The sequence below is a fragment of the Schistocerca nitens genome, chromosome 2 (genome assembly GCF_023898315.1).
Source record: "Schistocerca nitens isolate TAMUIC-IGC-003100 chromosome 2, iqSchNite1.1, whole genome shotgun sequence".
Lineage (NCBI taxonomy): Eukaryota > Metazoa > Arthropoda > Insecta > Orthoptera > Acrididae > Schistocerca > Schistocerca nitens.
In genome coordinates this window covers 140,682,325-140,699,879 of record NC_064615.1, presented here as the reverse complement: position 1 = coordinate 140,699,879, position 17,555 = coordinate 140,682,325, and the positions used below count along the sequence as shown (strand labels likewise).

General features: G+C 41.2%; 1 protein-coding gene across 1 annotated transcript in view; it reads left to right on the top strand.

Annotated features, from left to right (window-relative positions):
* LOC126235842 (cilium assembly protein DZIP1) overlaps window positions 1-17,555 on the top strand; it is a 277,318-nt gene that overhangs the window by 163,235 nt on the left and 96,528 nt on the right. The window contains exon 12 of the mRNA XM_049944706.1: window positions 3,980-4,179. Coding sequence (XP_049800663.1) covers window positions 3,980-4,179 — 200 coding nt within the window. The remainder of the gene's footprint in view (window positions 1-3,979; window positions 4,180-17,555) is intronic.

The following is a 17,555-nucleotide window of genomic DNA, read 5'->3' as shown; positions in this document are numbered from 1 at the left end:
GTTCAATAGAAGCATACCTTTGTGCTTTATTCAGTGTTGGTATCAAATATTATATTACGTTAAAATTAGCACTGTAAAGTGTTGAGAGTCTTTATTATAGCCCAAATTTAATATTTAATTAAATAAACTAGGACTCACATACTAAGTCATACATATAATACATAGTTACAAAGGGTAAGGTATGAGGAATGCCGTGCTGTATTCATGTTCTGTCAGCGAGGAGAATACGATGATCTTGCGCATTTATGTAACTAAAAAGGTATAGCTGGTATCCTCCGCTATTATGTAATACCTTGTTTGTCAAGATCACAATAAGTGTTGAATAATTATTAATTCCTAGTTTCTTGTGCTGGCCATTTTCGCAGCAGCTGTATATAAATTACAGTGGCTAAAAGAAAAATGCCTTCTGATGCTGCACATTAAGTTTTTTTTTATTTATCTTGTGCACAATTTAAATAAAAAGCTTAATGTGCAACATGCAAAAGGCATTTTTATTTTGAACCATTGTAATTGTTATTAATTTTTAATGATTTTCATAAGAGTATTCACTTGCTGTTATGATGTAACTTTTGTAGTTTTTGTGGTATACATGATATTAATGTCTCAATATGTGCACCTCAGTGCCGAGATTACTCTGATGTGATTCATTGTAAGTAACCCCAATCTACCATATTGTAACAGCCCCTATCTTCAGTTCCAGTACTTTCATCCATGTGCTGGTATGCAAGCCAATGCTCATCTCACCCCTTCCAAGCCTTGGTAAAGCCCACTTCCATTCCTCTAAATTGTTCGCCATGGCTGGCAACCGCTTGACCCGGGTCACTGTGGCTGGCCGCAGCCTGACTCAGCACCTCCATACCTCGCCTCAGCTCCTTAACCAACCTGATACTGACAACTCTAAGATTTCAATAACTTTGGGTTGCTGATAGCTCGCCACCATATGTGTTATGTTAAAAGATTCAACACCGCTGAAAATCATCAAACACTGAATAAGGAGGAACTGACCAAAGGAGAGTGCCACTTACTAAGTGGAAATTGGATAAGAGGAACTGTGATCTAATGGGGCATGAATGGTTGCTCTTTGCCTCAGTCCATCTACGGCAGGCTATCTTGAAGTATTTTGATGATGCTCCAACATCTGGTCCTGGTCACTTGCTATTCAGGAAGATTTCAAACAGAATCAGACCTAGGTATCAGTGACCACGTCTCTATTGTTCTGTTAGATGCTTTATGGGCCACTGTAAAGAGAGCCAGCAGCAGAAGCATATGGCACAGTTACTTCTGTGGCATCTGATATAAATGTCACTTGCAGCAGCACCATCCACTGGAGGAATCAAAAGATAGTCTGCAGCAATTATTCCACCCACTAAGCTGCCACCAGAGCTGTGCCAAGTGCTGAAGCTCCAGAAAATGCAAGGTTCCATGTAAAAAAGATCAGTCTCAAGCCTGGAGCACTCCATGTGATGTTCTTTAATCATTGGAAAGTTTTCCTGTCGAGACTAATATCAGAGGTAATTTAATGTTGCGACTTCTCTCAATGGATGACAAGTGCATACTACCCACACCCGAATGGCCTCACTGAATGCTTTAATATAAGACATTGGCAGATATGTGCTTGGTGTACATTGATGCCAAACAGAGAGATTGGGGTACAATACTGTCTTGTGTGACATTCTCATATAACACAGTGAAGCTGCACACTACAGCCTCCACAATGTTCTTTCTACTCCATAGTCACAAGGCTGAAACAGCAGTGGATGCATTGTTCCCATTTCCACCAGACAATAATCAGAATGACTATGTGCAACACCTCATAACCAGGGTTGATGAAACAAGACAGCTGGCTCACTTAAGGCCCCTGGATGCCCAACAGACTGACCAGTAGCACTGTAACACCAAGCACCCACCTATGAGATACAGTCTGGGAGATTTGGTATGAATTTTTAGTCCTGAGTGGAAAAAGATACTGTTGAGATGGTTTCTAAAATGTTACATTGGGCTGTGTCATATCCTTTGTGGCTTGTCAGACATCATATACAAAGTTGAGGATTATGGCCCTTCATCAGGAAGACAAAACATGCAGATACCTTCTCTATGTCCCCTGATGTAGCCCTACTACAGTCCTAAGGGCTACTTGATGCTCACCATAATGAAGAAGATGAAGATATTACAAAATGACCTGAATGCAAGGGTCCTCCAGTGTTGTCATGCAGAGGACCACTGACAAGATCTAGATGTAGGATGCTGTTGTTGGCTCGAATGAAAGCTTCTGAAACTGTGGATCTAACTTTCTCCAGGAGAGGGAACAATGCTACAGATTGTGCTTCTCGCATGGTGAAGCAGCAGTTAGTATCGCTGGCTGGGGTGCCGTGGATCGTCAGTTCAGATCTGATCACCAGCAAATATTTGTTATTTAATATTACCACTAAACCTCCAGTTCCTTAATAATTAAACTCCCATGTGTTGTATTCTCGTTAGCCACTTTTATGTTGTCCTGTTGTCTCTGTAGAGCTGTGCCTTGGGAAGCTAGGAGGGGATGTTGGTTAGTGGCTGGTATCCTCCTCCTATAACACAAACAGCATGCAATTAATAACTGGGTTCTTTATTCGTAAACAAAGAGTTACTTAACATAAGTTTCCATGTGCTGTGGTACAAGATCTCTTCTGTATAGTCTATGTAGCCTCAATGCTGTTGAAATAGAAGTCCACTATGTTCACTATGAGGTTTCTATGTGCTGCCTGTCTCTTTGCTAGAGGCTAAATCTGTGGCTCCGTCTTGGTGACATGCTGGAACTCCATGGCTTACAGATTCGAACTAACTGGAATGAACTGATGTAACTCAACAGCCCTCCAGTCCACGGCAGTGATCCTAAATACTGGCAGCTGAGAGGGCATTGGCTGTGTGTTTCCAGCGAGTCTTGTTGTTGGCTTCTTTCGATATTCTAGTAACCTCTATGCCACATGGTGTGCTGGTGCCAGTGTACGGAGCACACCATGTATAAAACAACTTCAAACTCCTGATTACTTTATGAATAAGTTAATGTATTCAAATATTTGACATAAAGCATGTAAGCGAGAAAAAGTTAATGTAAAGTTTGAAAATATGTTTAAAGTTTGTCAGAATTCGCTAACTGGTCTCATTTTCAAACACTGCATGATTTGTGATCCATTTTAAGTAAAAGTTAGTTTTTCACACATCTGAAAGTTCATGACATCATATCTCCTAAACTATGTATCGCACAGGGACGTAATTTTGCTGGTATATTCAGTGGTATGTAAATTGTGTGGCAACTGTGGTGAGTAGTAAAGAAGTAATTAATTAAAAAATGTCATGTTTGATACAGCAGTTTTACTGCATGAACTGTGAAAATGTAATAAGTGATAAACTTCATTCTTGTTTTGGCATTTTGTGGTTGGTGTCAGTGAAAAAAAGTTCCATAAAGACTTGAAGTTATATGTAAATTTTGTTGCAAGTCGCTGAGTGCTGTCATGTTTAGATCAACAAATGATATGAGAAATGCTTTGCATTGTATGTTTCTCTCGTAGGCCACTGGGTTGCTCAGCATGTCGGACAGGTTTTTTCTGCAATGAGATTAGGAATGCTACACTTTATAGCTCTGAATTTTCCAATTTTGCTCATTAATTTAAACAAGAAATCCTGTCATTGGGAAGAAAGCAAAAACCACAGTTCTCCATTTTACAGCTAGTTTCTAAAAATCAGATTGTAAGGGGGGGATTTATTTTGCTACATTAAAATCTCACAGTTACAATTAAATGCAAGTGACTGCTTCATCTCATTTTTCAGTTTTACTCTTCAATTGTAGAACGATCGTTCCATTGTATTAATTCTGTGATTACTTTCAGATTTTCTGTATTAATGGGAGGTTAATGTAGTATCTCAAATTTTCGCATTTTGTTCATCATGAGCAGCATTTGGAGTACTGAGTTGTGGAGATGTATAATTATTTTTGTGTTTGCAGGATTACTGGCACAGTCTCTCATAGGTAAAAGATTTTCTGGTGAAAGGAATGCAACTTCAAAGCACAGGCTAGAAACCAGAGCTTTTGATAATAAAAATACATCACTCCAAGGAAATCGCCCACGAACTTCTATGAAGAACTCTCACACAAATTCGAACGTTCCCTCACAAAGTAAAGTCTACATTGAGCCAGCACAATGGGTATGTTTGATATAAATAACATTATATGGTGTATGTTTGCACAAAAAATATGCTTTCTAAGTTTTATTGCTATCCGTTTATTGGCTAACAGTACAAGACCCTGACCAACAACTAATTCTGTGAAAACTGCGCATCAACAGCACTTCCCATTTCTGGAATATTTTCTGTGCAAGTTTTAGGTGTTTCACTCTGTGTTTGTGTATATACTTAAATTCATATTTAGAGTAAAAAAATGCATCTATGGGCATATGTTTGACATCTGCAAGTGTTTGAACTGCAGCACTGGATTAAATTAAAGTGTCAGTGCATTAGGAATTTTTGTGGGTCCTGTTCTTAATATTGCATGTAAAAATATCCATTTGTTTGTTAATGGAAAATAAGCCTAATTGTACTAGAATTGCAGTACCCTATACAAATTTTAACAGTAGTATACTGCTGAAAATGGATACAAATTTTAACAGTAGTATATTGCTGAAAATGGATGCAGAAACAATAAAGGAATGAGACTGCCACGCCCTCAGCTGTCACCTACATCACAGTTCCGAACTACGCAGTGAGATGACTGCCATCTCCTCCATAGTAAAGAGATATGTGGCATCTTGGCTGGCACCTTACAATCCAGTTACCAGCCGCGTAACAGAGTGCCACAGGTTGCCACGCTGCTAAGACGCACACAACCAAGCTGCAGCTCATCATACCTGTGACAGCTGCTGTGGTATCTGGCGGATGCCACAGCACTGAAGTTACTGGTACCAGCCCATATCCACGGGCCACATGACACAAGTATCACTTTCCAGTATTCCTCTGCTAGGTTGCTTTATAAGATGTTGCCTAGCGGCTTGCCATTCAGCCTGCGAGTTACAGTTTGCTCATTGAGCTCCATTTGTCATAGTGCAGTGCATGCCAGTCAGAACCAGGATGTCAGTAGCGTAGCAGATACAGATACTATCTACAGTAGTGTTTCCTTATGTTGCAGACTGTGTACTCAAACTTTACCTTCAAGAAATGTTATTGAGTATTCCAGTTTGACACCAGATCTGGACTATCTTTCTATTGCATTCATTCAGAAGCAGTTATATGTCAGTAGTTGCACCAACACCAGTCGCTTGACTGCATTTTTTGCTGGTGCTGCCATCATGTGCAACTGATGCAACAGCACAACTTCTACATCATGCACAACACTTCCTGCACACCACCAAACTACTTGTACAGTGCCTTGCCTGTCTCAATTTACCCTTGCCCAGCAGTCAGCTGTGCTGCTCCCACTCCCTCTGAAGTTCAGCAACACATTGGTTTCATGGCCTGCCTTCCTTGCTGCACTGGATAACCTCCTTCATCTTTCTGCTATTTCCCTTTGCTTAGCATACTTGCCCCCAGCATTGCCTCTCTTTACCTTCCCAAACACCACTGCACTGAGACCACCTCTTCAGATTCTGACATTGCTGACACACTCGGTGATGGCCCTGGTGCCTCTGCAGGCTCCAGCACCACTGGCTCCAGGACCACCAGATCCATGCCACTGGTTCCACTGAGCACTCACTTCTGTGCCTCAAGCTCTGCTTTTGAGGCTACTGGTTGGTGCACCTCAGGCTCTGCCTGCTCCTGCACCTAGCACTCCATTGGTTACTGCACATAGTGCTTTGTTGGTTCCTGCAGCATGGGCTCTGCAGATTCCTGCACAGTGAGCCCTGTCAGTTCCTGCACCATGAGCCTATCTGGTCCCTAAGCCACAAGCCCTGCTTGTTCCTGCACCGTGGGCCCCACTATCTCCTCAGCTATGAGTCCCACTATCTCCTGAGTCAAGGGCCCCACTGGCTCCTCTGCAGTGGGTCCCTCTTGCTCTGACACCACCTGCTCAAATGCTACCAGCTCCTGCACCAACAGTTCAGTGTCACCAGATCCTGTACTGCCATGGTGCCTGCTGCCTTCTGAGCCACGACCCCCACTGGTTCCTGCCTGTCGTCCCCCCCCCCCCCCCCCCACCTCATGCTAAAATGCCGCCCATACCAGTGCCACCCACTCTGGTGCTGCCTACTTCAGTGTCACTAATTCTGGTGCTGCACTGCCCACTCCAGTGCCACCTGCTCTTGTGCTGCCCCACTCCAACATCTCCAGCTCTGATGTATCCCACCCCATGACCTCCAGCCCTGCAGCCCTGGCACCACCAGCCGCAGCATTGTCTCTCTTGGTTCCAACATGTCCACCACCCTTGCCACTGGTCCAAGCCTCTCTTCTGTTCTAGCACCACTGGCATCCTCCTTGCTGCCAACCCACACGCTGCCATCCTGTGCACCACCAGCCCATATGCCACTGTCCTGCATGCTGCCAGCACACTAAATGCTTTCCTCCATTGGCCCTGCCCTTCTGCTTCCAGTGCCTTCAAGTCCTGTCCTCTTTGTGACCTCAGCATCTTGGTCTGGTGGCAACAATGCTCTGTCCACTGGTGACTCTGCTGACCACACTTTGTCGCCTCTGGACATGTTGCCCTTAGTTTGGCCCCCATCTTCTGCATGTTCCAGACATTTAGTCCACATCCTCAAAGCCCTGCATCCTCTCCAGGGTTTTTCCCTTCAGCATGTGGTTCCCATTTGCCTCAGCTACTTGTTTTCTCCTCCTTTGTAAAACACAACACACTTTCTCCTGGGCCCTGCTCTGCATCCCTGCACTCAGGTTTCCTGCCTCGGACATATACGGTCATAGTCATCTCCTGTATCCTCCAGTCTCAGCAGAGTGCATGTCTATTCTGTTTGGGACACTCTCCATGAGTCTTAAGTTGGACTTCCCCAGTGCACCAGTATGTGCTGATCATGGAAGTTTTGGTGCAAGCATGGTCTCGCAAGGTCAAAGCACATTCAGCGGTCTGGTCACCCTGTTTTGATGACAGAATTGTGTGTCTTACTTTCTAGGTCTGATACTCTCTGTTTTCTGTCACACAGGTGTCTCATATTTTCTTCTCCCTGCTTCCAGTCCAGATCTTTGCCATGATTTTGGCTCTGCAGTTCCACCCTGGGACACTGCCTTCCTCCAGGAGGCACTTGCCTGTGATGGCTTTGCCATCACTCCCGTGGGAAAGAAGGTTTGCTGCATCTGCAGTGTCATCTATGTCATAGCTGACCAATTCCAGTGGGATGGTGGAGCCAACTCCTCTGTGGAGGAAAGGGATGCTGCATCCTTGGCTGTCACCTATGCTGCAGCTGCCGACTACATAAAGCGATAGCTGAGTGGCCCATCATCTACTCCGTAGGTTGTCAGCCACTGCAGTATATGGGAGCATTACAGGGCCATTGTTACCAGCAGCAGCTTGCCTCTGCAGGCCACGTGATACAAGTATGTCTTCAAAGGACACCGCACAGCAGCTTGCCAGTCAGTGTGGGAGTTCGAACTCCAGTTCATGGGTTTGACATCAGCGTTCAGTGAGCTCACACAGGAAGACCACACACTGACTTTATTGTTGGTGGGATTCCTTCAGTGGGGAAACTCTTGGTTGCCAGTTAAGTATAAATATGCTGTGTCTCATCCATTTGTCACCATCTCCTCTTCCTCAGCTAACTTTTGCCTACATCTCTCACCAACAGAAAACACGCAAATGTTAAAAGGCATTCATAGCAATCGGAAAACTGCGTATTATCACAGTGGCATCTCATGTCCTGTAGAGGCATTCAGTTGTCCCTTCCATACCTTAATCTGTTAATGTGTTCCTTCTACTCTAAAACACAGAAAAACATTCTCACTTACAATAATGTTTATGTCTGGTATGGGTCGATCACTCTTCAGTCAGTCAGCACATGCATGCCTCCTACAGAGGAGGCCGGTGACTGGGTGTGGGGTGGCGAGGTCTCTGTGGTAAAGTCCATTACAGTGTTCAATAGAATTGAGATCAGCCATCTTTGGGGAGGGGTGGGTTGAATCGGGTCACACTAGCATACTTACAGCTAGGTTCTTCAGACCATTTTGACATGATTCGAGAGCAGTGGGTGGTAGATTGTTTTCCCGAAGTTCAAAATGAGAACAAATGGAGGCACATGATCAGCGAGAGATATGGCAGATAAAGGGGTCTCATTTTGTGTTGCGTAAACATCCCCCAATACATGAATTACTTCACCAACTACCTGAATGGTACTACACAGATGGAAGAAAATTGCTACACCAAGAAGGAGTTGTCCAACATAAACAAAAGTTGGTAGGCATGTTTCTACACCTGAAAGATGGCGACTGTTCACATTTTGCGCCAGTTGCATAAGAGTGTCACTAGTAGTGCCCTATGAGGGTGCAAATCAGGTTAGTTTTAAATACATGCTCTTACGATTGTGAGCATGTTACCTTTGAGATGAGATGTAGTGAGTTAACGTTACTTAAGAATGACTAAGGTGACAAAGATGCCATTATCAACAACTCACTGGGTTTGAATGAGATCATGTAATAGGGCTAGGAAAAGCTGGACATTCCTTCTGCGATACTGCAGAAAGATTTGCAGGAATGTGGCTATGGTACATGATTGCTGGCAGTGGTGAACACAAGAATGTATGGTCACAAGAAGACCAAGCTTTGGATGGCCAAGTGCCATTACTGAGAGGGAAGACCATCATGTTCAGCATAATGGCACATTGTACTTTGTATGCAGCAGCAATGTGAGCATCAGTTGGCAGTACAATGACACAACAAACTGTTACAGGTTGGTTACTTCAAGGATAGCTCTGAGAAAGATGCCCTGTAGCATGCATTCCACTGACCCCCAAACACTGCCATTTGTGACTTCAGTGCCATCAAGTGAGAGCTCATTGAAGGGTAGAGTAAAAGTGTGTTGTGTGTTCTGATGAAAGCTGGTTCTGCCTTGATGGCAGTGACGGCCATGTGTTGGCAAGGAGGCCAGTTGCGGGCCAGCAATCAACCTATCTGTGTGCCAAACACATTGGACCTACACTTGGAATTATGGTTTGGGATGTGATTTGCATGTGACAACAGGAGCACGCTTGTGGTTATCCCATGCACCCTGACTGCAAATTTGTACATCAATCTGGAGATTCAACCTGCTGTGTTGCCATCAGTTTAGTGACTGAGCAAGCACTGTCCCTGGGACAGCGATCAACTAAGTCCATGGAAGAACTCTATGACTTAAGTGCCGAGAAGTAGAAATCCCTGAATAGTCCAATTCCAGCTGTAATCGATAGTTTAGATGAGGGCAGACCAAATGTTGTGGCATTGAGGTACCAACAGTGGCGAGTAACAATGAAGTACAAGATAAGACTGCCAAGAGGGGTGCTGCATGCGCTTATAAAGCTTAGAGATATGCTCACCTTTGTTGAGTCTACAAAGATGTGACATAGTGCTATTGGTGTAGTACCATTGTGCAGCTATTTGATGTGGGTATACCATCCAGGTGTTGCTAAGTTACTGTGGAGGCAGCTATGTGGAGGGCCACTCCTGCATTGTACAGCTGGGTGGCACTGTGCATGATTCAGGAAAGGCCAGCCGTAAGCTGTGCGACATGTGACTTGTGGTCATGTGGTGGAAGGCGCTATGGTGTTACCACAGTTACCATGACTATTAAACTCTGGAGGTAAGAATGTTCCCTGAATTGAGGTACTCTGTATACACATTGTCATGGTAGAATGTAAAGAACCCAAAACCTACATGATCTCAGAGATGGAGTGACCCATGCTTAAGCCATCCATGATTTGGCCACCATCAAATGCACCAAAATCACGTATAATGCCCATCCTGCACTCAGCTGTCAGCCAATGGCCAGAACAAGGTTCAGGAGTCTCGTTGGACAGTTGTGGCAGGAGCACTTTTTCTGCTTTTGTTAAAATTATAATTATCAAGCTAAGAAAAAGTGTAAAACTTTCCACTTTCAAAAAATACAATGGTAGATTGGGGGGAGGGGGAATTAAGAATGGGAACAGCTGTGTAGATAGGTGTAGACCATGTGCTAACAGAAAAGCTGTGTAGGGGTGTAAACCAGGTAGAAACATGCATAGAATTAGAACATGGTCTGTGGGAATAAAGGATATATGGAATGTGTTGGAGGGATACCTTTCAGCTTCACAATTCTGAATTGCTAGTGTGTGTGTGTGTGTGTGTGTGTGTGTGTGTGTGTGTGAAGCAACCATTCAAGTCCAACATGTTGTCTTTAATAACAGGCTCTGTCACTAGTAGTGAACTTACCTTCGTTAACTGGTTAGTGGTCGTATAGTTATTGGAACAGAGTTTGTTTACAATATGGCTGCTTTCATGGGCAACCACTCCTCAAGTGCTGTATCATATATGCTAAAGGCCCAGAATAAGCCAACACATCCTTTTCAGAAGGACACAGCTGTATGTGTCTGTGTAGTCTGAAGAACACAAGATTGTAAGCTGAGCTCTTTTTTTATGTAACTATACAATTACCATGTGTCTCCATGATATTATGAGTTGTTACCTTTACTCATTTTATTGTTTGTTATCCTTCAATCAATGTGGTCTGCCATCAAAAAGAATAAATAGAGTAGAAAGTTATAAGATCTTGGTCAAATAAATTGATGAAAATCATAGATCGGTTGAAATATTTAGGTCTACATACTTTTGTTGTAACGATTATCACCAACTTTGAAGTTACAGAAATCAATAACTTAACACATTATGTCAATGTTGGAATTATGAATACTTCACAGTTGATGTCAGTGGAGCTAAAATCCCCATCCGCTCATTCAGATGTAGGTTTTCTTGAAAAGGACCACTTTCCTTCACTATTGTTATCCAGTCTAGGCTGTGCTTTATCTCTGACGATTTCGTTGTTGATAGGAAATTGATCCTCTCATTTTCCTTGATAAAGACCTGCTTATAGAGAGCAGAGCTTTAGGTTGGTACAGTTTTAATCTGCTATAATGGTTTATTCAGTACATATTCTACTGCAGAGAGAAACTTTCATCTTAATTAAACTGGACCATTTTTTTGTTGGTTATTTTAAGTTCCATACTAAATCCACCTCCACTATTTTACTTTTTCAGTGATCTGAAACCTTCACACATAATCATAATCCCATCAGGAATTACCCTTATCAATACGATGTCGAATCTGCCTGCACTCATACACACAGAGTGTAAACTGCTTACCACTCCTTTGATTTCAGACCTTGATCTCATTCACTGTGATTCCTGTTCCCTTTGTCTGACCAATAATTGTCTCACTTTTATGGTGTGAATGGGTATGTGGGAATGGAAATTGTTTTATAATTGCTTGAATAATTGGAAAAATTGATTGGGAAAAATAGTTGAAAGAAATCTGAAGGTGATTTATGAATCTGTGCACAATCTTGGGTGAAGTTTAACTGATACAAATATCAATACATTCTAGGTCAATAAACATAACTTGCATTATGTACTGCTTAGCGTTAATTCCATTGTGTTTAGTCTTGATTGTGACAATGTCAATGCAGGAATGTGCCTCTGGATACCGCATAAATTCTTCGTGTCTGCACCGAACGTCTTGATGCAGAATCTCAGCGGCAAGTGAAATGATGAACAGATAGGAGTTGACCTCTTAAACATGCAAATAAATATAGCTTTTCCAGTAAGTTTTTATGTATAACACATTTAATGAATGCGGTTGAAGTATGCATTTTTAACAATGCTGGTATGACGGATCCAAGCAACGTCCATACGCTACCACTTCTCAAAATGAGAGTGTGAAGATACAGGAATTAGTAAATTGGAGATCATATTTCTTACTTCGTTTCATACAGATATTTAATGATGTATGCTTGCCACAAAACAACTCATTAATTTACCTTTGGCCGTGTTTATAACTCATGCATTTTACATACAGCTCATGTATAAGAAAAGAAAAGAATGAAAAAATAATATGATTCAATGCAGTTGCCCCCACTGTGCAATGACTTCATACGGAGGTGCACAGTGTCTGAGCTTATTTCCTTTTTTGAAGGTTGATAATCCTAGCCGGTATGGGCATAGCCTTTATCTTCAGCTGTTGGAGTTATCCTGAGTGGTTATCAATTTATATGGGCATGTTAGCTTCTTTTAACCCGTATATGTAGAAGTTTTCTCTCCTAACAAAGTGCTTGCTGTAACTGCATAGTCCCATTATTGTCAGTCAGCATCTGCACAGTGTTTAGCTTGAGAAATATGCATGCGCAGTCCAACGTCCAGTATTGTCACAGTCCGTGTACACATGATCAGTACAAGGCCAGAGTGTCCATGACGTGGATTTACAGTAGCTTCCACTGCACAGATTCGTGAAGCTTGTGTTCAACAGCATAATCCTTTGTGAAATCTTCAATGTCGTGCCAACTGGTTTCCATATCAGCGGCCTGAGGAATTTATTTCATGTTGTCTCTCTCACTTATTCGGTGGGGAGACCAGCTTTACATCTGACATCCATCGACAAGGTAAGTTCGTTGCTGCTTTTTTAGAGTTGCCAAGCACAAAAAATTCATGCTACATGAAGTGTTGCCAATTTTAGTTTACCACGCGCACATCCCTGTATTGTCTTAACACACGTACACTTACACTTTGGAGCCAGGTTTCATCTGTCTTTGCACTTTGTTTTTGAGTGACTTTCATACAGTTGCATTACATAAAGTTTCTATAGTGTCCTTTCCACATACTGTACACATAACATAACATAATAAAATACAAATTCAATTACAAAATACATTTACCCTATTCATTTGTTGGCATGCCATTATCGTCGCTCATATACATTATAGTCTGTAACACATTCTCTCTCCTATTTATATGTAGGGTTGGTACTTGTCATTTTGTTTTAGTACATTTTGTTAGATTTCATTTTCGTTACATTATTCGATTCCAATTACATGAGTACACATTTTACTCTGATTTGGTTATACATGGTTCATATAACATTAATACAATAATAGAGTCTGTTTTCATTTATAGCATAAATTGACATACATTTCATTTCAATTTACAATGACTTCTTGTCGGAGCATATTTATCAATTCAAAAGAATCAGAGAAGCAAACAATAATCACTACAATTGATACTACGCGCCGCTCAGATAACTACATGTGGCCTTGCCTCTATAGCATTCTCCAGGAAGGATCTACACACTACAGGGTTGTGGAAATTCCATGGAAAGGCATTTATGTGCTCAGTTATGTCTCATTAATGGACTTAACTGTGATCCCAAGAATAAAATAATTTGTTGTTTATAAACACAACTCAAATCTGATGATACCAATCATATCAAATATTTATTCAGTGTATAAAGGGCAGCTCAGTATTTACTTGTTATGTTCATTGTATAAAGGATAACCACTTCATGTGCTGAGGTTTACAAAATTGTATCACAAATGTGGTATGTTACATATAATGAGCGTAAACAATGGGCATGTAAGTAACAAATGTGCATAAAAATTTCAACGTAATTCAGGTTTTTGACGCTTTCATGGGTAGTCGACACTCAAAGTAGTTGGGTTTCAACCCCTTTATTATTTGGTAGTACTCAACCTTAGTTCATCATCATGATATGTGATTTACTGCAACTCTTTGCTTCTTCACATACTTTCACACTAACACATTTATACATATCATAAACTTACAACTGTATTTACTTGCAGTGCGGTCCTTTCTTGTGTTTATATGGTACTGAACACTCTACAAGCATTTATTTTTCTTCACTTTAGGACGTGTCGATTCATCGTTCCCCTGGAAGAAAAAACATAATACTCACTTAAAACTAAATCTTCATAGATAAGTGTATACTGGCTCAATGGCTACTAATACCTCTTTCATGTAGTCAACCATATACTCATTCACTTCAATGTGCAGTCATGCTATCACAAAACTTATTTAATGTTATATGTGCATCGCTACTTACTTTATAAATCTGAAAGATAAAGTGTATTAGAGACATAGTGTGACCTCTTATTCAGTTTGCCACTTATACTGTACTCGCTTGTTTACCTGCAATAAGACTTTTCTTGTCCATCAAATATAATTAGTACATGAACTTTCAACACTTAAATTTGTAAATATTGAACATATATAGATATAATGTATATAGTAGCATGCCTTAAATAAATATCTCGTAGTTTATCTTCCCTTTCCTGTATATATAATCCCTTAGCTAATATTTATGTGTGTGTGTATTGTGTAGATAGTCATAGTTGTAGTATACTCTCTCTCTTAATTTTCTATGTCCCTGTTTATTCAGTGGGCTTTACAACTGCTAGTGCGGGCTGTAGCTCATCAGGTCTGTTTGTTTTGGGCACTCCAACACATCCAGCTGTGCATGCGCTGTGTTGCCCTGATACCACTTGCATCACGGCAAGTTGCTTATTGCATTGCTTGCTACCGTGTGTTTCACAAGTTCATTCATTTGTTGACAACTGGGCTACACGCAAGGCAAAGCGTTGTATTTAGAGTATCGTCGTCTCTAGACACATTAAAGTAAAATTATTCCTTGTTACAACCACTCATCTTATCGTTTACACATTTAACATGTAAGAAAAAACACGAACAGAAATTTTCCTTAACAACTAACAAGATAAATTCTGGAATGTGACTTTCCAGCATCCTAAATCTAATATAATTATACATATATAAAACTTACAGGGTACATAGCTCTTCTTCAATATATAAACATTCTCAAGTGTTTGTGTGAGTAAACACCCTCGTCTTTACCCATGTTCTTGTGTACCAATCTGTATTCTCCCGGGTTAGGGATTTTAGTAATTATGTATGGTCCGGTGTGTAGTAGTTGCCACATACAGTTCTGTTTTCCAATTTACACTCATTATTTTGATACAGATCATCTTTCACATCACTACCTTGATTGTATCTGATAAAGCAAGAGTTGATCAAGCTCATGCCCCAGCTCTCCTCCCAAGTCACAGAATGGGGGCCTACCATGACCGGTTCAAGTTTTCCGGCGTCGTGTTGGCATTAGTCTGTGGGTTAGGGTAACTTCAACTATATGGACTGTTGGTGTTTGATTATGCCGGTTAGTATCCTGTGAGGCTATCAACTGAATTTCTCTTTGCCTTGGCATGTTATTCAGCATATGTGCGTTCCTTTGCTGGCCGAATTCCACTGTCTGTGGATTATTTGAATGTCTGGTATTGTTTTGTGTTTGCCAAACAATTGGGGTTATTGCTGGTAGCTCGTGTCTGTACATATTGTACAGGCTGGCCATACTGTAGTTGTTTTTGTTAAATTTTTGCCCATTTCTCTTACATCCGCCCTTGAATTTACATCTTTTGCCATTGTCATTGTGCTTACCATTACTGTTACATTAGCTCTGTGTGGGTAAGGTTGCCATCCATGTTGTACTATGAATCCACTGTTCACTTGTTGGTCCGTAAATCTCTGTGGCACTATCTGCAGGTTAACAGGGTTGGTTTGTACTGGTCTCTCTTCATATATCAAATCTATTGAGTCCAGTACAGACAGAAAGTATTTTGTGTCATATTCTGGAATGGTGATGAGTTTTCCCCTAATTTGGGCAGGAAGACGGCTCTTTAAAATTTTCAGCATGCCTACTTGAGATACCGGGTTTGTCCAGTATCTGGTTTTATTCAAATATTTTTCAGAATAACCCCTTAAGCTTTCATGTTTGGTATTGAATGGAGCTGGGTTGAGTACTTCACATCTGAGCCCCTCTTATATGGCCTCAGTCCAATATTTATCCAGAAAGGCTTTCTCAAACTGTTTATAGTAGTGGCTATGTTCTGTCATGTCCATAGCCCATAGCAGAATGTCACCCTGTATGTATCCAACAACAAATCTAATTTTGTGGGATTGGATCCGGGTACGAGATAAGACATTTCGAAATGCTCTGACAAAGACCACAAGGTTTATTCCTTTCCCTTCAGAGCTAAATACTGGAAATTGTTGATGCCTAAGTAATCCCTCATCCACAAGTTATGTTGACAAAAATGCTGCACTGTCATTGACAGGCATGTTTATGTTCGCTTGTGGCGTAGTGCATGGCAATTGCACTTACTCGACAGGTACAGCTGCCAGCAAGTGTTGCTGCATTCTGAAACCTTTGCTATTTTCCTTCGGCAGGCTAGCCATGTATTGTGGGTAAACAGTGAAAGTATCTAACTTCTCTAAAAGCATGGGTTTGTTTTGTATCAAATGTTGTTTTGGAATATCAGTAGTTTTAACAATACTGCCTCGTAACCTTTCCTCTGCTTCTTTTAAACCTGAATCTATTGTAGCTAGAAATTGACTTTCTTTCTCTTTTAGAGCTGCTTCTACTATATCTACACAAATCGTGCACTCTGACACTACATTTTTGGCAAGGGTGCTGCCCTTATCCAGCAGCCCAGCTTCAGCTTTTCCATTATTTCCTTTACACCCGCACATATCTTACCTCTCTGTGGTTTTTTGGCAAATTTTGACTCTAAACTTAACTGGTTCACTCTTAGACTTAAGTTTTGTACTTATCTACGTAAGTTTTAGCATTATGTCTTGCAGCTCACTGACTCCATTTGTCACATTTTTTACCGATGCATGGACTTGGGATTGTGTCTCCTGAATTTGGGAATATGCTTCACTGAGGTTTTGTAACTCACCTGCTAATTGTTCCTGTTTATCGTCTACGGATGATTCTCTGTCCGTTAACGTATTTATATTGTGGGATATGTCAGTAATTATTTATTGTTTCAGTTGCTTATCCTGCTCTGTCAACTTCTCTGATAGTTCATCAGATAATTCAATGCGTATAGTTTTGCTCACCTCACTGAACTGTTGACTAATATTATTCTGGAAATCATTAAATGCCTGTTTTGGTGTGTAAACTGTTGTCCTGTACCCTTAAGTAGTTGTGTTACGCTTTCCTGAAATTCCTGTTGTTTTGTAAACTGTTGTGTTGTTTGTTGCACGAGTTGTATTGTATTGTATGTCTCACTAGTATTTACATTGTTTTTATGAACTCTTTCCTGTTCTTGCATTCGTGATGCCGTGAGCAAGTAATCAAAGGAATTTTCTCTGTTGTGCCCTTCAGTTTCACTATTTGAAAAATGTTTACCAGTGTAGAACTGAGAAGTTATCTCATCGACCTTCATAAAAGTGACATCATAATTATATTTAAAAACAAAGATGATGTGACTTACCATAGGAAAGCGCTGGCAGGTCGATAGAAAAACAAACAAACACATACATACACACAAAATTCTAGCTTTCGCAACCAATGGTTGCTTCGTCAGGAAAGAGGGAAGGAGAGGGAAAGATGAAAGGATGTGGGTTTTAAGGGAGAGGGTAAGGAGTCATTCCAATCCCGGGAGCGGAAAGACTTACCTTAGGGGGAAAAAAGGACAGGTATACACTCGCACACACACACCTATCCATCCACACATATACAGACACAAGCAGATATATTTAAAGACAAAGAGTTTGGGCAGAGATGTC